Below are 19,723 nucleotides of genomic sequence, written 5' to 3' on the forward strand. Positions count from 1 at the left end.
AGTTACCTTCGGCTGGTCAAAATAACTAATGTTGGTGGCATGACTCTTAGACGTTTGTGCTGAGGTGGCATTCTTACCTCGCAAGGGTAATGCCAGGCTGGGGGTGTCATTCGGTGGCAGAGCGCTTGTCTAGCTTGTGTGAGCCTCTGAGTTGTTTCTCTAGCACCACCAATCCTAATAATAATAATAATAATAATAATAATAATAATAATAATACGATGATAATGCCATTGGGACACCTTTTCTGTATATGTGTATAAGAAAGAAATGACACTCTAACAGATTCTTCTTTCTCTCCTTACAATCGCAGACCCAGACATGGCCTTTGTGCCTCTCGGGATGACGGATTCTTTAGTCATTGTGGAAGAGGACGATTCTGCCATCATCCCTTGCCGCACCACAGATCCGGAGACACAAGTAACTTTGCACAATAATGGTAGGCAGGTGCTGGCCTCTTACGACAGCAGGCAGGGTTTCAACGGGACCTTCAGTGTGGGGCCATACATCTGTGAGGCCACCGTCAGAGGGAGGACGTTCAAGACCGGCGAATTCAACGTTTATGCTTTGAAAGGTACTTTCCCCTCTTTAAATGAGAGCAGCGGGCAAAGGAGGCTTTTCAGCTTGATGGGTGTCACTGGCAGTGGAGACCTGGTTCCCGTTGAGGAATTTAAGACTCCTCTTTCACTACACAGTGTGCCTGACCTCTGTAGCTATAATAATACAGGCTTAGAAGTCAGCACAGGCTGAACTTGCTTATACGTGTAAGTTTGCATACTCCATGGAAAATACCGCAAGGAATTCTTTCTTGCATAAGCTTCTTACTATTTGATTCACATTCTTGACTACAGAGCCCAAAGAAATAAACATCCACCCCAGGGGGTTGGAGGCCTAGATTGATTTCAGTAACTTAAGAATGAAGTAATTGCAGTTTTGAAGGAAGACTGTAGTTAAAGGGGTGAACCTTTTTCCCTTTGACGTGAGGGGCGAGTCAGACTGGCAAAGTCTATCGCACGTTGGGGGCTGGAGTGGAAGATTTTAGGGAGGTCTTTACATAGACGTGGGGGCAGAAGCAAGAAACTGTCACAACCTTGTTTTGTGGTGGGCTTTGGGGAGGTGCTAAGAATAACTGAGGGCAGTCCAGGAACAGAGGGCCTGAAGGGGCCGGAAGAGCGCAGCCATCCCAGATGCCCAGGCATGTGGTATTCTGGTTAAAAGAGATTAATTTTTACTTTTTTTTTTTTGGGGGGGGGGTGTTCTTTGAGACAGGGTTTCTCTGTAGCTTTGGTGCCTGTCCTGGAAACTAGCTCTTCTAGACTAGGCTGGCCTCGAACTCACAGAGATCTGTCTGCCTCTGCCTCCCAAGTGCTGGGATTAAAGGCTTGCGCCTCCACCGCCCAGCTTTTACTCTGGTTATTATTTTCTATATTATATTATATATATAAATATATATATTTCTATATTATAACCACACCCCAAGTTGGATACGACTAAAAGGCAAGGCTTCCTAGATTTTCCAGCATTTGTCTTGACCACACTAGTTTACCCATGATGTTCAATCATTTTAAAGAAACCGAACTCAGCCACAGGTCTTCTCTGAGATCCTAACTATGCCGGATTTCCTTTGTCATTTCACTGTAGCAACGTCAGAACTGAATCTGGAGATGGAAGCACGCCAAACCGTGTATAAGTCAGGGGAAACGATTGTAGTGACCTGCGCTGTCTTTAACAATGAGGTGGTTGACCTTCAGTGGACCTACCCTGGAGAAGTGGTAGGTACCCCCGGGTACGGAGTGCATGGGACCAACACAGCAGGACTTGAAATGTTTCTCACCAATGGGCATATTCCCCGAGCTTCTCCAGGCTTCAGCTTCCAACTGGACAGCAAGCACATTTGACTCCAGGGCCTTTACTTTTTCCTCAATCGGGGAGACTTTGAGATGGCCATAAAGGGCCAGGGTGTTACAATGTACAGACTCCCCTTGAGAAGTCAGAAACAAACAGGAATGTTCCATGACTATAACACAACAATTAAAATGTTAGAAAAGCAAGAAATGCCTGGACTTAAAATATTTGCTCATGGTGGGGGTAGTCATGCATCTTTATTGTGTTGACTCAGATGCCTTGGGGTTTTGAGGCTTCTGATAGTGTTGCTAGGCATTTTGTGCTATTTATTATGGTCTGCAGTCATCAAGCTGGGCAACAGCATACCAGAACATATTCCTTCCGTCTAGCTGGAGCTTTGCATAAAGTCTCATTTATTCTGATGGCTGCTGCAAGTATGTAAGAGCGGTGTATGAAGATATGGAACCCAACACAGAAGTGGTGTTTATTACTGTGGATGGGGGCCTCCCAGGGAACAAAATACTCGCATACAATTCTATATGGGAAACAAACCCACGTGTCAATTATATGTATCATACATGTATTTTTCTTTCCTCCCTTCTCTTGAGTTGTAAATTTCTGTACCCTGATCTTTTTGTACCTAGTCTGTTTTAGCCACACCCAAGTGGATAATATAGTCAGTTTAATCAGATCATTAACTATCCTTCTATTTATTTATTTATTTATTTATTTATTTATTTATTTATCTTAAAAAGATGTAATGTTGGTGACTGAACCCAGAGTCTCATAGCTACTGAGCATGTGACTCATGGCTAAGCTACTGCCCCAGCCCTTTTTTTTTTTTTCAAGACAGGGTTTCTCTGTAGCTTTGGAGCCTGTCCTGGAACTAGCTCTTATAGACCAGGCTGATCGGAAACTCACAGAGATCCACCTGCCTCTGCCTCCCGAGTACTGGGATTAAAGGCGTGCGCCACCACTGCCCAGCTCCAGCCCGATTTTTTTTTTTACATTTTTGCTTGTCTTTTGGTTTTCTGGGGCTTACTCTGTAGTCCAGGCTGGCCTAGAACTTACTACGTAGGTCAGGCTGGCTTCTGTCTCGGGGGAATAGTGCTGCTTCAGTTTCCCACGTGCTGGATTAGAGCTGTGGTCTACCCACCACACCCCTATTATCATTTTAGAGCAAAATTGCCAAGTACAGCAAATCCTACGTAACCCCTGCTCCCACTAGGCTTGCCCTCTCGATTGCCAAGTCTCCCAGGGCGTGTACCTCGCTCAGAACCCATGAGCCCACTTACATTCAGGAGTCATATTAGGGCTCACTCTGGAAGGAGCTTTCCAAACCTTAGTTTTCTTGTGTGCCACTGCAGAGAAACAAGGGCATCACCATGCTGGAGGAGATCAAACTCCCATCCATCAAACTGGTGTACACTTTGACGGTCCCCAAGGCCACGGTGAAAGACAGCGGTGATTACGAATGTGCTGCCCGGCAGGCCACCAAGGAGGTCAAAGAAATGAAGAAAGTCACCATTTCTGTCCACGGTACCATACTGTTTTCTTACATACCAGTCGCTCACTGTGCTTGGGATCCGTATGCAGTGGTTATGATGTAATGGGAACTCTTGCCTGTCCAGAGAAAGGTTTTGTGGAGATCAGGCCCACCTTCGGCCAGATGGAAACCGTCAACTTGCATCAGGTCAGAGAGTTCGTGGTGGAGGTGCAGGCCTACCCCACTCCCAGGATATCTTGGCTGAAGGACAACTCGACTCTGATTGAGAATCTCACCGAGATCACCACCGACGTGCAGAAGAGCCAGGAAACAAGGTAAACAGAGCCTTCAAAGGTCGCTTCTGTCTTCTTAGAAAGAGGTTGGCGTGTGCCGGGGCACCCAGACCGAACGTCAGCCTGCCAGATCTAAGCTAAGTCAGGCTCACAGTCCCATGTTAGTCACGCTTTTGTCACACTTCAGTGATAGCTTCACGGCCTGACGAACATGCATAGATAAGGTAAAATGGAAAGAAAGGACTCGCCGGGCGGTGGTGGCGCACGCCTTTAATCCCAGCACTCGGGAGGCAGAGGCAGGCGGATCTCTGTGAGTTCGAGACTGACCTGGTCTGCAGAGCGAGTTCCAGGACAGGCTTCAAAGCTACACAGAGAAACCCTGTCAAAAAAAAAAAAAAAAAAAAAAAAAAAAAAAAAAAAAAAAAAAAAAAAAAAAAGGAGTCTGATTAAGTTTAAGTCATGGAGTCATTTGGGTCCTGGGTGATTGGCAGGTTCTGTCACTGCTTAAGCAGTGTTGCCTTCCCTTGCTCCTGATGCTGTCTATCTGCCCTGGGTCTCTTGTGTGTTTTGCGTGCTAGGCAAGCCCTCTACCATCGGGGACCCCAATTTCTCTTCAGTTTCGAGTTATGAGGAGAATCCAGGAGCCAGAGGGCAAAGCTTTTGTTTGTTTGAGGCAGGGTCTCTAGCCAAAGCTGACCTTAAACTTTGAACAATCCTCCTGTCTCACCTCATCACCATCATTTATGCCTCAGTAATGCTTAAGCATGCGTGGACAGCCTGTTTATGGCGGTTCTCCAGTTGTTCCTATCCCGGGCAGTCCTAGATGCTTGTGTTATTGTCACAGCCTTTAGGGTTCTAGGTGTACCATTTAAAGTAGTTATGCTTGTTGTTATTATTATTAATATTTGCTTACCTGGGATAGGGTCTGGCTATGTAGTGATGCCTGGCCTCAAACTCATAGTGACCCTCATGCCCCAGCTTGCAAGTGCTGGGAGACGGTCACCCGGCACAGCTGACTTTTCATGTGCATCTGAGCAGGACTCCCAGGCTGTGATGAAGAGCTTTGGCAAGAAGGCAGACGTATCAGGGGGAGTGGTTTTGGAAAGCTGCTTGCTAATGTGATTGGAGAACCCTTCAGCCCTTGGTCTTTTCTTTCCTGGGTGCTGTCACTGTGCTGAATATTCCAGGCTAGCTATCCTGAGAGCTTTGGGGCAATTCTCCTGTCTCCTCCGACCTCACACGGGAGTGCTGGGGTTGTAGATGGTATCTCTGCACCTGATCTTTTGACGTAGGTTCTGGGGATCGAATCCATGCCATCAGGCTGGAGCAACAAGCAGTTTTACCAACGGAGCCATCTTAAGTGTTTTCGTTTAAGAAGGCCTTGTTTATTTTCATTTAGAAATGAGGTCTTGCCAGAATTGGTAGCTCCTGGAGATGGCTTATCGCAAAATACTTGGTTTTTTTTTATTGGTTATGAATGAGCCTTTTGGTGTGTGGAAGCTAGATCAAGAATTCTAGAAAAGACACTGACATTAACAAGAAAAAAAGAGACTTTTTTTTTCCTGAAATAAAATTTCTAAGACTGCAATTGCTTGAACAATTGGTGTTTATTTGGCTACTGCTTATTAAAATAAAGTTCTCTTCTCTTAAGATATCAAAGCAAATTAAAGTTGATCAGGGCTAAGGAAGAAGACAGCGGCCATTACACCATCATAGTTCAAAATGACGACGACGTGAAGAGCTACACGTTTGAGCTGTCAACTCTGGGTATGTAGAAGTCACGTAAAGGTCACGCTTTCTCAGGGGCTGACTATCCACCAAAGACCCTGACTCTTCTCTTCATAGCCTTGAAGCTATGAAAAGCAAGACCTGGGGTGGCAGCGGGGACAGGACATGGCGCATGTCAGGGGCCGTCTGCCAATGCGGATCTGGTTTGAGCATTTCTTACCCAAAAGTTGGAAATGCTCCGAAATCTGAGACATTATTTTTTATCATGGAAGGAGGCAAGATAGGGGCTAAGTATGTAGCCCAGGCTAGCCCTGGAATAGTGCTACTCCTGCCTCAGCCTCCCCAAGTGCTAAGAGTCCAGACATTTGCCTCCACATGGGGCTTAAATCTGAAACTTTCTGAGTGTTTACCTGATGTCACAAGTGGGAAATCCTGACCTGACATCTTATGACAGGTCAGAAAATATTCAGGCGTATAAAAATATTGTCAATAAAAAATTAAAATTACCACTTGGTTGTGTACATAAGGGGTGTATGAAGGTATAAATGAATTACATACTTAGATTGAGGCCTTCCCTAAGACATCTCATGAGGACCCAACTTCTGAAAATGTTTGAAATCGAAAAATCTTTTAGAGAAAAAAATTGTCCTGAGGAAAAATTTTAAATTAAAGTATGTATTATTTAGTTTAAATTTTTGTTTACTGTTTTTAATATTTATTTTAAAATATTTATTTAGTTTAAATTATTTACTTTAAATTCAAGCATGTAAAAGTAAATTAAAGATGTATATTTTCCAGCTTATTATTATTACTTGGTGATGGAACCCCATGTTTTAAAAAACAAGTCAAGGTGCTGGAGAGATTGCTCATAGGCAAAGAACACTTGCTGCTCTTGCAGAGGACTGAGGTTGGGTCTCAGCACCCACATGGTGGCTCACAACCACGTCTACATCCGGTTCCAGGCAGACCAATATCCTCTTTGTCCTCCATAGGCCCCAGACAGGCATGTAGTGTACATACATACATTCTGGCCAAATATTTGCCTGTCTCTAACTTATTTGACTACAAGTTGGTGAAAGGATCTTTAAAATCTAGTGATGTCCCATGGGTGCATTTGGGTGAAGTCTGCTTGACTCGATGCTTTTGTCAAATTTATTAGTTAAATCCTCAGTGCATAAATAGCTGGAGGGTCCTCCTCCCCTTCCCAGCTGAGGCACTTCTTCCTCCCCTCAGTCCAGCCCTAAAACCATCCAGGCACAAAGCCCCCAGAGGCTCACGCTGCAGTAGCTATTACCTGAGCAGGTCTGTTCGAGCTGCAGCGTTTCTTTCTGTCTTACCCAACGGGTAAGATTACCCTTCAGGATCATGTCTGAACTCGTGGGAACATTTCTTGGAGGGATGTCCCTCCATGGCCAGGGGCAAGAATGGCGCAGCTCTGACTTCTCCCTTCCTCTTGCAGTTCCTGCCTCCATCCTGGAGCTTGTGGATGACCACCATGGCTCTGGTGGGGGACAGACTGTGAGGTGCACAGCGGAAGGGACACCTCTCCCGGACATCGAGTGGATGATCTGCAAGGATATTAAGAAGTATGGAAACCAGAGCTCCCTATTCGTGTGTGCTCAGAATGTTTCTTTCATGACATGAGGGACCTCAAGTGCATTTTAGTTCTTTGGTTGACCCCTTTTGTATTTATGATTCCTCCTTGGCCCACAGCTTATATTACTTAGAAACTATACCATAGGGTTCTGAAAGTAGATTCCATCTGTGTGTATGTGTGTGTGTGCCTGTGCGTGCACACGTATGCACACACCCATGAATGTGTGTCTTCAGAGGGCCTTTATTTTTCCCTATTAATACCTTTTGTTTATCTATTTCTCTCTTTTTAAAAATAGTTTATTTATTTTTCTTTTATGTGCATTGGTATTTTGCCTGCATTTATATCTGTGTGAGGGTGTCAGATCTTTGAGTTACAGACAGTTGTGAGCTGCCATGTGAGTGCTGGGAATTGAACCCAGGTCCTCTGGAAGAACAGCCAGTGCTCCTAACCACAGAACCATCTCTTTAGTCCCCTATTTCTCTTTTAGAACTGTCTCGAATGTGAAGACCAGAAGAATTTTAAAAACTACTGCTATTCAGTGATTTTAATTGCACCAGCCTATATGTTTAGCTCGGTCTGATTAATGAGACAGGGTATCACTATGCAGCCCAGTTTGACCTTGAACTCAACACCTTCTTGCTTTTCCCTCCCAAGGTTTGGGATCACAGGTGTGCGCTACCACCCCTGGTCAGCTTGCATTTCTGATTTGGTCAACTTTGGTTTTAGTGGCTAGACTAGCATACGAACAGAAGTGCCAGCAGTGGGTGCCCGGATCAGACTGTGGGTCCTCTATGAGAGAAGTATGAGCTCTTCAGTCCAGTCCTCCTCTGTCTTCTTATGTGGGCCCACGAACTATGTGTTCACACTTAACCCCTTGGCAACTAGCTGTGTTCAGAATGCTTTTGGTTCACCTTTGTGGAAAGCTGAGGTTTTTGCTCCCACCTTACCCAGGGCTGTGGGGCGATCAGGGTGCTGGAATCTCGAGTTGAATAACTTAATCCAGAAGATCACTGAAAGTAGATTCCATCTGTGTGTATGTGTGTGTGTGCCTAAGGAAGACAGCCAAGCCCTGTCTTCCTTAGGTGGGATGTGGAATCCCAGACAGGGGTCACATAGTAATGAAGGTCCCAAGACCTGTCTACACTGAGGCCCCGTCTGACTGGCAGGCCCTCTCATTTGCGTTGAGCTGCATTTGCAGCGGCTGTGGACATTTTTGTTTGTCAAACATAGCATAGCTACTAAGCCTCTCTATTGGTGTCGGGGTGCAAAATGAGGAAGAACGATTTTTTGTTTCTTAGAGCAGCGGAGTTGGGTTGAGTTGGGTTAAGGGGGCCCTAGGGACCCCTTAGAAGCTCTCCCTGGGGCTGGTGATGAGAAGGCAGGGTGTTTTTTTTTTTTTAAATTGATTTTTATTGAGCTCTACATTTTTTTCTGCTCCCCTCCCTGCCTCTCCCCTCCACTTCAACCTTCTCTCAAGGTCCCCATACTCCCAATTTACTCAGGAGATCTTGTCTTTTTTTACTTCCCATGTAGATTAGATCCTCATTGTTGTCTAGCTTCTCTGGAATTGTGATTTGTAGGCTAATTTTCTTTGATTTATGTTTAAAAACCACTCATGAGTGAGTACATGTGATAATTTTCTGTGTCTGGGTTACCTCACTCAAAATAATGTTTTCTAGCTCCATCCATTTGCCTGCAAATTTCAAGATGTCATTTTCTTTCTATTGTGTAGTACTCCATTGTGTAAACGTACCATATTTTCCTCATCCCTTCATCCATGGGGGGCATTTAGGTTGTTTCCAGGTTCTGGTCATGACAAACAAAGCTGCTATGAACATAGTTGAGCACATGCCCTTGTGGTATGATTGAGCATCCTTTGGATATATACCCAGTCCAAAGGGACTGTACCAGCTTGCACTCCTGCCAGCAATGCAGGAGTGTTCAGGAGGGTGTTTTTGAATGAGCTGGGAATTGGGATTATTAAATGTTTTTGATGTTATTTTTAGAGTTTGCTCACAGGTTCAAGGTTTCGGATTGTTAGGTGTATTTTGTTGAATTTATCTGCCCCTTCACAAATTTAGTTATCTGTGTGACATTGCTCCTCTTGAGCAGGTGCAAATAAACTTTAAAGAAAACAAACCTGTTGGCCACCCCCAAATGTGTCCCGCTCAGAAATGTGAAAGGGGTCCCTGGTCCTTGTGACCCATGGAAATCACATCTTCACTTGTGCCATGTTCTCTCTAGATGCAATAATGACACTTCTTGGACAAGTTTGGCCAGCAATGTCTCAAACATCATCACAGAGTTCCACCGCCGAGGCAGGAGTACTGTGGAGGGGCGAGTGTCCTTTGCCAAAGTGGAAGAGACCATCGCAGTTCGATGCCTGGCAAAGAATGACCTTGGCACTGGGAATCGAGAGCTGAAGCTGGTGGCTCCCAGTGAGTTTCTCAGTAGGCAGGACAACTCCAGGTCACCAGCCAAGCCCTGTCTTCCTTAGGTGGGATGTGGAATCCCAGACAGGGGTCACATAGTAATGAAGGTCCCAAGACCTGTCTACACTGAGGCCCCGTCTGACTGGCAGGCCCTCTCATTTGCGTTGAGCTGCATTTGCAGCGGCTGTGGACATTTTTGTTTGTCAAACATAGCATAGCTACTAAGCCTCTCTATTGGTGTCGGGGTGCAAAATGAGGAAGAACGATTTTTTGTTTCTTAGAGCAGCGGAGTTGGGTTGAGTCTTCCAAAGAAACAAATGAAGGAATGGAGCCCAAAGATAGGAACAAAAGGCACAATGCCATGGTTAAATCCACTTCACCATGAAGCTTATGAGGTGGCTGTTTCTGCCAATGAAGTCGCTCCCAATTCACCCAGTCTTCGTTGTCTCTGTTCAAATTGTCCAAAAGGGGCTCCTTGGAGGATCTTTGGAAAAAGTGTTTTTGTCCCAGAGAAGAATCACATTTCGTTCAGGAGTACATGTATTTGAGAGGTGGTATTGGCCATCCCTAAAGGGAGCCATGGAGCCTGGGCACTTCCCTGCCAGCAGTGAGGCAGTCCCAGTCAGTCCCAACCTTTTCCTTTCCACTCTCTGCCCCTGAGTACCTGAGGAAATTCTCCACCATGTCTCTTTCTTGCCCCCCAGCCCTGCGTTCTGAGCTCACGGTGGCGGCAGCGGTGCTGGTGCTGTTGGTGATTGTCATTGTCTCTCTCATTGTTCTGGTTGTCATCTGGAAGCAGGTGAGTCTTCGGAGCCATTAGAACAGCAACAGCTGCCTCTTTCAGTGTTTGGTTCAGTGAAGGTGCTTTTGGTAATTACATGTATGGTGGGCCGTGTTAGATACATGTATGGTGGATGACTGTGTTAGAAACACGTATGGTGGGCTATGTTAGATACATGTATGGTGGACTATGTTAGATACATGTGTGGTAGACAACTGTTAGAAACATGTATGGTGGATGACTGTGTTAGATACATGTGTGGTGAACGACTGTGTTAGATACATGTGTGGTGGACGACTTGACTACGTTAGATACATGTGTGGGGGACACTGTTAGATACATGTGTGGTGGACGACTGTGTTAGATAGATGTGTGATGGACGACCATGTTACATGCATGTGTGGTGAACTATGTTAGATGTATGTATAGTGGGCAATGTTAGATACCTGCGTGGTGGTGGTGGTAGGCACATGTGTGGGGAGCCATGCTAGACCTTCCTGGGTCCAGTCCCTTTGGTTCTGCAGTGAGGCTTGGTGCCTCCAGACTGCTAACTCACCAGTTACCTGCCCTGGTCATTACAGAAGCCACGCTATGAGATCCGCTGGAGAGTCATTGAGTCTATCAGCCCCGACGGACATGAGTATATTTACGTGGATCCAATGCAGCTGCCTTACGACTCCAGATGGGAATTCCCGAGGGATGGGCTAGTGCTTGGTAAGTTCCTGTGAGGGCCACCTCCAGGGACCCCAGTGTCACCTACCCAGCTTTGCTGGTTATAGGCCTGGGGAGATTAGGGACTTGAACCCTGCCTGGTAGGAAATTTGCTTACAGGCCTGGGTGCAGTGGCTCACTCTCTTCACCTCAGCTTTGGGGAGGCTGAAGAAGGAGGACTGTGAGTTCCAGGCTAGCCTGGGCTACATAGCCATCTTGAGCATGAGCTCATTGGGCCCGAGAAGGGGAAGTCAAGGTTGAAAGCTGTCTAGTCTATGTGATAGATAGTCAGATTCTATCCCCAGAACTGGAAAAGGGCGGAGTTAACTGGGTCCGGTAGTGTATACCCATAGTTACATAGCTGGGTAGTACATACTTAGAGGGAGCCGGAGGCAGAAAACTCACGAGTTCAGAATCATCTGAGCTACATAGTGGGTTTCAAGCCAGCCTGGGCTACATGAGACCCACTATCAAAATATCAGAAGGAAAGAAACTCTTTATTGTGTCTTGGAATGATTTTGGCTTGGCAAAGATATCACGATGAAAAATAAAATGAATTTCTGTGACTAGAAAGGACTAGCTGAGAAGCGAGGTGACTCAGTGTGCTGAGCTCCATTCCAAGGAATCATAAGTTCTTTTTCATATCGCTGCAATGTAGGATGTGAAAGTGCCTGCTGCTGTTGTGGTTTATGACTGTAATCCCTGCGAGGCAGGAGGATTGCGAGTTCAAGGTCATCCTTAACTATGTAGTGAGTTTGAAACCAGCCTGAGCTACATGAGATCCTGTCTCAAAAACCTGAAACAACCCCCTCCTATTTACACACACACACTTTAAAGCAAACATAAAAATCAAGATGGTTTGTCATACATTTCAAAGATTTCAGTCCTGGATTGGAACCAAAAAATGAAGTACCAAAGAGTTTTTTTTAAATCACATTCTAGATGAATAAAAACCAGACCGAGGCAAAAGGAAGTTAGACCTACAGGTTATATCACAATCAAGGGGCTCACCCAATTCAAATGCAGTTTTTTATTATTGTGTCTCATTCCCAACTATAGCGAATGCAGGTCTTACAGTCTCTCACATGGTCAGCGTGAGGCTGCCTCACCTACACCTAGGCTTCATTATATTTTCCCAAAAGGGATGCTGAGCTTAGAGACATTAAGAGGTAATGGTGCGGGGGACAGACAAAACCTCTGCTGCCCATCTTTTTGTTCTTTTCCTCTTGGGCAAGTCCAACTTGTTGGAGAAAGGACACCTTTCCAGGCCTGAATGCCAGAGGCACAGACCAAAAGAGAGGGCAGAACCACTCTTGATGTCTTTTTCTGCCTGGGCTGTCCATGGTCAGACTGGTTTCCTGAAAATGCCTCTCCCCAATCCCCGCCACCCGCCAGACCACGGCCTCTTTGAGGGTGGAGACAACAGCTTTGATTTTTATTTTTTGACCACACGAAGAAGGACTGTGCTGGCACACGCAGCCTCTGGTCCAGGGACCTTTCTTCATGACAAAAAAATAGTAGCCCAAGTTCTCCCTTGTGCATTCCTCAGAATCAGTGGTGTTTGGAATACTGAAGATTTCCAGTAGTTAAGGATTTGCTAATGCAAAGGTCACCTCTGTCTGCACGTGCGAAACAGAAGGATAGAGAACCAGGGGGTTTGGGTGGAAGCCATGGAGGCGAGTGCACAGGAGCCCAGGGCCTGGCGGGAGCCCATGTTCACACCAGGGATGGCTGAGCTTTCCTCTCCCGTCTGTGTTTTCCTTCCCATTGCAAATGTTATTTGACAAAAGCAATTACACTAATTTCCTTCCCTGTGGGCTCAGTTCTTTTTTGGACATGACGACTTGGAGGAATAATTAGGCTTACTCAGTACAGGAAAAACACCCACCCAGCTGTACACCCTGTGCGCTGGCCTCTGCCAGTATAGGAGCCCGGAGCTGGCGTTTGATGGCTCTGTTTGCCCACAGGTCGGATCTTGGGATCTGGTGCATTTGGGAAAGTGGTTGAAGGTACAGCCTATGGATTAAGCCGGTCCCAGCCTGTTATGAAGGTCGCTGTCAAGATGCTTAAACGTAAGTGGGTCTTCCCAGGGATGTCTTGAACGTGCAAATATTAAGTGACTTCATAGTAAATTTAATATTATATTGTGATTCTTCAGATTCAAAGTTTTATGTGGATTTAGGTTTTTGTTTTCTCTCTTTGTTAAGAATAAGACATTCTTATTTCTAGTGACTTTTTTTTTTTTAAATCTTAAAGTCTAGGGACTACGGCGCTAGCTCAATGGGTAAAGTGCTTTCTGTGCAAACCCGGGGACCTGGATTCCAGTCCCTCAGCATCTGTATAGGGAGCCAGAAGTGGTAGAGTGCTCCATAAGCCAGCACTGCGGGGCGGCAGGAGATAGGTGGATCCTGAAAGCTCACAGGCCAGCTAGTTAGCTAACCCGGCAAGCGTTCAATTCAGCGAGAGACCCTGTCTCAAAATATGAGATGAAGATAAAGAAGATATCCTGATGTCAACCTCTGGCCTCCATGTGTATTTGTATAGACAAGGGCACACACACATGCACACACACATATGCATAGACACACATATGCATGCGCACACACACACATCAGAGTCTAGACTAAGGAGACCTTCTAGTACTCTTCTTTTAGACTCTTAGTAAATAAATATTATTGAATAGCAGTTCTATAGTGTTTGTCTGAGAACCAGGAGTAAGTAGTTCAATAGCAGTGAAATCTCATTGACTTCAACAGCCACGGCGAGATCCAGCGAAAAGCAGGCTCTCATGTCTGAGCTGAAGATAATGACCCACTTGGGACCACATTTGAACATTGTGAACTTGCTGGGAGCCTGCACCAAGTCAGGTAGGCCCCTGACCTGCAGTGAGGGTGTGCTGGGAACACTCATGTGGAACTTTGAACCAGGCTCGGGCACACATTCCTCTCTCTGCACCCCAAACATGCCTCATGAGTATATAAAGCTCATAAGTGGAGCCCGCTGGTTGCCTTGACTTCTGGAAAGTTCCTTGGTTCTGAGCATTACGGCTTCTTTTCGTTGCCCACTTTTTAATACCTGGCTGCGTTTGGTCCCCACAGGCCCCATTTACATCATCACCGAGTACTGCTTCTATGGGGATTTGGTCAACTATCTGCATAAGAATAGAGATAGCTTCATGAGCCGTCACCCAGAGAAGCCAAAGAAAGAGCTGGACATCTTTGGACTGAATCCTGCCGATGACAGTACAAGGAGGTAACTACGAAGGGAGCCTACTGTGTCCTCGTCACAGCACTGTAAATGTTAAAAAGCCTGTCGCCACAGATTCCAGTCCTGCAGATTCTAGGCCAGCCCCAGAGGCCACAAGGCTTGGAGCCTGCCTAGCCATTCATGCCCGTGTGCTTGGATGCACAGCTGCAGGTGTTTGACTAGGTCATTCCACGGGAAGGCTGTACTGATAGGTGTGCGTGGCAGCGGGGCCTGGGATTCTCTGCTTTGTATGTGATTCCTCGGGACACGTCAATGCAGCTCTGGCCAGGGATGTCTAGATTTGTGCCTTGCGAGGAGCTGTTGGAGGATCTCCAGGCTCAAGCAGTTGCTCCTTGCTGGACCTGGGCCAGCGATGCTCACTTGTCTCTACTGTTAAAGCTTCCAGGTGGCTGTAAAGACAACGTATGTGAGTTCTGTGAGATCAGACAGTCCACGGACCTCTCTTGTTATTAAATTACTTAATGGGCTTCAAATGGGTGCCCAGTCTATGGAGTCCCAGGGCCTGTCTGAGCCACATGGCTGCGTGTCTACTGAGCTGACAGAGGACGATGGTGAATTGCCCTAATGGCCATGGGCTTTTCAACTTCCCAGTGTACTAGACTCAGAGCCTATTGCATTTATGGGAGTGTAGCCCTCCACTTCCCTGGAGCTCTTGGGGGGATGTCTCTGCTACTTCTGAGGACTGAGCACAGAGAAGTAAACCATGAAGCAGAATCAGAGGAGCCACCATTTGTGGGGCCCCGCTGACCCTATAGTGTTTCCCTTCGATGTAGATGGTATTGATTTTAGAGACTAGTTAGAAAATTGCTGGCCCCCTCCCAGATGGGCATATTCCTTCCATGTCATCAACATCATTTTTCCTTCCCAGCATGCCTGGGTTTGAGAAGACCCATGTGTTGTGACTGATTAATGTCATCTGTCTGCCTGGGCCACCCCAGGTACAGTACTCACATGGGGACTGTTCATACTTATCCCTGACACCTTGGCACCTCCCTCAGGAAATGACACATTGTAGGTATCCAAATTAGCATGCTGTCTACTGAGTGACCAAATTAGAGGCCACACGTGTGAAACGTCTTTGTCTTTTTTTTTTCCCTTTTTTATAGTTACGTGATTTTATCTTTTGAAAACAATGGTGACTACATGGACATGAAACAAGCCGACACCACTCAGTACGTCCCCATGCTCGAAAGGAAGGAAGTCTCCAAATACTCCGACATCCAGAGATCGCTGTATGATCGGCCAGCCTCCTATAAGAAGAAGTCTATGCTAGGTAAAAGTGCATGCGCTCATTCTAGCAAATATAATCTTTCTGTGGTTTGATGCGATGCTCAGAGGAAGGGAAACTGGGCTGAGGGGTAGGTACATCTGCCAGACTCCCTAAGTGTGATTCCCTAAGTGCAGGCCTGCTAGGCGGGGCCTAGATGTCTTTTGTAGATTTGTGGTCTGTGAGTAAAAAGAATGAAGACAGGGGTTAGTGGTGTAGCTCGATGGTAGATTGCTTGCCTGGTGTGTACACAGTTCATTCTCCGGCATGAAAACAAAAAAGAGTATATAATATTGTAAAAGTACAAATAAAGAAGACAGATATAATGTAATCCATTTCTCAAACTTTAAATGTAGTTGCTTTAAATAAATAATTCATTCTGCTATAATGGTCTTTTCTTGTTAACATGTCTTTTGTTAAAATGAAAGTGGCGAGAATTGGTGCTGTTTTCCCCATGGCCAAACTGAAAACTGGGCATCTTACAATGTTTCCTCATGGTTTTCTCTGGGTGCACGATCATCCTTACTTTTACTTTCCTAACATGCAATTGGTGATCATAACTCCAAAGCAGCCAGTTTGAGGGTACACTTTCTGGAGAGCGTTTCTGTTGACTTTTGTTTGAAAGCAGGCCCTTCTGCTTTGGAAACAGAAGCGTATGTGGTGGGGACGAATTCATTTGTCAACTCCAGGGTGCCGCGTGGTGATGCCACGCCAGATGGACCACCTCACGCCTGCTCTGGGGTGGCCACTCCAGGCCTCTGGCTTAACCACACACTTGAAGTAGGCAGGATCCAGATGAGCCTGACCTTTTCTTGTGATCCTGCTTTTGGGGGTTTGAGCCTTTCATCAGCTGTTGCCAAACTGTTCAGCTGCCATGGAGATTGTTTAGGAGAGGAAAAAAAAAAAAACAAAAACAAAACACCTCTAATGTGCTCTGAATACCTTCAGGGTTCTTAAGCAAAAGGCATAATCCATTAAAAAAGAAAAATCTGCTTGCTTTGTAAAAGCCATTGTGCAATAATATTTTCCATATCTGCAGCTCCGTTCCCTTCGCTTTGCCAAATGGGTGAACTTCCAAACGCTTCTTAACGTTTACCCGATGAGACGTACTGGAAGCAGCGCTTCCTTTCCCTCCCATATGGTTAAAAATAGTTTACATCGCTTCCCGGGCAGAGCTGGTGGGCCTGAGTCATGCTCGGCCTGGGTCCTGCTGGCAGGCACACCACGGTTTTCTGGTCTTCCCATAGCTGGCTGGGAAAAATATGAATGGCTGGAGCCGTTTGTCAGCGACCTGAAAATTGTCAAGGCCTGAGCCACTGCTGGCCCAGGCTGCCCTTCCTCGAATGCTCTTGGGGCCCTTCCAGATGGGATGAATGGGGGGGGAGTGTCCATGCCTGGTCATGGGCACCGTCCTTTAGGATGGCTGCCTGGTCTGTTTGGTTCGTTGATTCAACTGGCAAATTACACACAAAGCAACAAGGAAACAAAGCAAACCTCAAATTTGCCACGGACAATTTCAGTGTGTGTGTGTGTGTGTGTGTGTGTGTGTGTATGTGTGTGTGAGTTTCCAGCAGGGTGGCTGAGGGGATTGTGACCAGGTGGAAAAGGAAACTCAAGGGCAAATGAAAATTCAGATGTGAGAATCCGTGGAGGAGTTTGGTTTGATTAATCATTATGCATATAGCCATCCACCCCTCTGCCAGGTATGTGTTTGTGAATGCAGGCTGGGTGTCTCTTATCTGAAATGCTTGGAACTGAGTGTGTTTTGAATTTTTTTTTTTTTTGGATTTTGGAATATTTGCATATACATAATAAGATATCTTGGGGGTGGGAGCCAAATCTAAATAGAAATTCGTATCTGTTTCATGCACACCTCAGACACATACTGACAGTAATTTTATACAATATTTCTTTAGTGTGCGTGTGTTTTGACTGTGAGCTGTCACATCAAGTCTGGCAGGAGAATTTCTACTTTTGCCATCACTTGGTGCTAAAGAAGTTTTAGATGTTTGGAGCATTTTCGAGTCAGGATTTTGGGTCAGGCATTCTCAACCTGTGGATACTTCTTTGTGAAGAAAGAGCTATTATTTCTCCTTTCTATTTTTATAGTGCTAGAGGTTTTGCGAGGCGTGCTTCATGCATGCTGGGCCCAGTCTCTCCCACTGAGCCACACCCCCAGCCTCCTTTGCATAGTTTCTGTATCCTGTGAAGTCTGGAAACTATGAGAAAATGCTTTTGGAGGAGATCTTTGGACACACTTCTGTGGTCTGCCAGACCAGGGGTTGCCAGGGTCCTGGGGTCCCCATGTTCTTAGCCAACACCAATTCATTTGACTCCTTTCCCACAGACTCAGAAGTCAAAAACCTCCTTTCGGACGATGACTCCGAGGGTCTGACTTTGCTGGATTTATTGAGCTTCACCTATCAAGTTGCCCGAGGAATGGAATTTTTGGCTTCCAAAAATGTAAGTTCAAGGCACAGAGACCTCTTCAGACCCAGCCATAGATTCAGAGCGAGGGGACATGGAAAGCAATGCCAGGAGGAAGATCTTAGGGTAGCAGTAACCATGGCTTCTCAGTTCACCTACCTCTCCGTTGCCTCCCCGAACTGGCTGGGAGTCTGACCTCATTGGGTGTCTGCCTTTCTCCTGTACCCTTTGTCCCTCAGGAGGAGTCAGGATGGCGAGGGAGGGCAAGTTCTTCCCGCCAAGGCACCCTTCAGGTGCGGCCATGGCGTGCCCATCTCGCAGGAGTGCTGCTATCTGGCCTCAGCTGGAGTCATCCTGAAGCGGTTTCTTTCTTTCCCACGTAGTGCGTCCACCGGGACCTGGCTGCCCGCAATGTCCTTCTGGCACAAGGGAAAATTGTGAAGATCTGCGACTTCGGCCTGGCCAGAGACATCATGCATGATTCCAACTACGTGTCAAAAGGCAGCGTACGTCCCCTCCGCCTTCACTGCTTATCCCCCCCCCCCCCGCCCCTTTACTCTCGGAATTGCGTTGCTTCTTAGTTCAGGAGTCATGTTTCTAAAATAGGTTCTCACGGTTCATAAGTTGGCCCCAGAGGTCTCAGTAGGGAAAACTTAGGCTTAACAGACAGCCTGGTATCAGCTCCCCTTGATAGCAGGGCTGGTGTTTGGGCAAGTGTGTTGTCTACCTCATGCCTTAGTTTCTCTGAGGATCACCTATTTCCTAAATTGCCGCCAGGGAATAATTTAGGTAAATTCATGTAAAGTTCTACAGACAGCGCTAGACATATAGAAGCACCCAGCAAAGGCTGGAGAGATGGCTCATTGGTTAAGAAGAGCCCTGGCTTCTTCCAGAAGGGTCTGGGTTCAATTCCCAGCCCTCACATGACAGCTCACAACTGCCTGTAACTGGAGGTCTGGGGATCTGATGCCCCCCTCTTTTGGTTTCCATGTGCTCTAGGCATGCATGTGGTGTGCAGACATTGAAGGCAAAACACCCATACATGTAAATTTAAAAACAAACAAACAATTAGACACCCAAAGTACACGTTAACTCCCAATAAGTCAAGTATGTTCATGAATATACAAGCGTGCATTGCCGGGGAGACCTCCAGTGTGTGAGTTCTTATCAGATTCCCAACAGGCGGATTTGAGCTTTAGAGCCTTCAGACTGCTGGAGTTAATGGTTCAGTTTCTTTAAGGAAAGTTCCATTATCCCCATCCCTTCAACCTGTCAGCTTAGGACAGACACATCTGCCACTAGAGGTATGACTGCGTGTCACTCTCTCCCACTGGTGTAAGACAGCTCACAGGGCCACAGCACCTGCGTAGGCAGGAAGTGGCCGTTGTCCCTGTCTCGGACTCATGACTTATGCCCATGACCATAGCTGTGGCTCTTCCCAGGCACCTTGAACAAGTTACTAAACTTGAGTGAAAATGATGTCTCACCCAAGGCTATGAATGTCTCCTGTGTGTTCTTAGTAATCTGGGGGAAGGGGGAGGCATAGGGCTGCTAGCCTGAGGGATGCTGCAGTATGTATCTCTCTAGATTTAATATTTCATCTGAAGTTTGGACCAGCTTTGCAAAAGAGACACATCTCAGTGTCTGTTGGTGGTGGAAAATAACCACTTATTTCTTACAGTTTGGAAGTTGTTAGTGGTTTACAGGTCACTGTATCTGCTTTTAGTTTTGTTCCTAGGGTTATCTGAAAACAGGGTTACCAGTGTGGTAAAAGGTTATACTTCATTGGCAGATTGAAAGTTAAATGTTTTTTGTATATTATTCCTTCAGAAGAGACGAGAAGGGGCATGGACCATTCCTTATTTGTTATTTATTAAGAATCTATACGGTGG

The 19,723-nt window shown here is 46.1% G+C and overlaps 1 protein-coding gene across 5 annotated transcripts in view; it reads left to right on the forward strand.

Annotated features, from left to right (window-relative positions):
• Pdgfra (platelet derived growth factor receptor alpha) overlaps positions 1-19,723 on the forward strand; it is a 43,893-nt gene that overhangs the window by 15,020 nt on the left and 9,150 nt on the right. For all 5 annotated transcript variants that reach the window (XM_050149990.1, XM_050149994.1, XM_050149991.1 and 2 more), the window contains exons 4-18: positions 311-571; positions 1,639-1,769; positions 3,210-3,381; positions 3,474-3,663; positions 5,273-5,388; positions 6,809-6,935; positions 9,191-9,384; positions 10,083-10,177; positions 10,741-10,873; positions 12,838-12,942; positions 13,627-13,737; positions 13,969-14,122; positions 15,244-15,410; positions 17,752-17,867; positions 18,215-18,337. In XM_050149990.1, coding sequence (XP_050005947.1) covers positions 311-571; positions 1,639-1,769; positions 3,210-3,381; positions 3,474-3,663; positions 5,273-5,388; positions 6,809-6,935; positions 9,191-9,384; positions 10,083-10,177; positions 10,741-10,873; positions 12,838-12,942; positions 13,627-13,737; positions 13,969-14,122; positions 15,244-15,410; positions 17,752-17,867; positions 18,215-18,337 — 2,195 coding nt within the window. The remainder of the gene's footprint in view (positions 1-310; positions 572-1,638; positions 1,770-3,209; positions 3,382-3,473; positions 3,664-5,272; positions 5,389-6,808; positions 6,936-9,190; positions 9,385-10,082; positions 10,178-10,740; positions 10,874-12,837; positions 12,943-13,626; positions 13,738-13,968; positions 14,123-15,243; positions 15,411-17,751; positions 17,868-18,214; positions 18,338-19,723) is intronic.

Source organism: Alexandromys fortis, unplaced genomic scaffold, assembly GCF_014885135.2.
Source record: "Alexandromys fortis isolate MF-2015 unplaced genomic scaffold, M_Fortis_MF-2015_v1.1 scaffold_0, whole genome shotgun sequence".
Taxonomy (NCBI): Eukaryota; Metazoa; Chordata; class Mammalia; order Rodentia; family Cricetidae; genus Alexandromys; species Alexandromys fortis.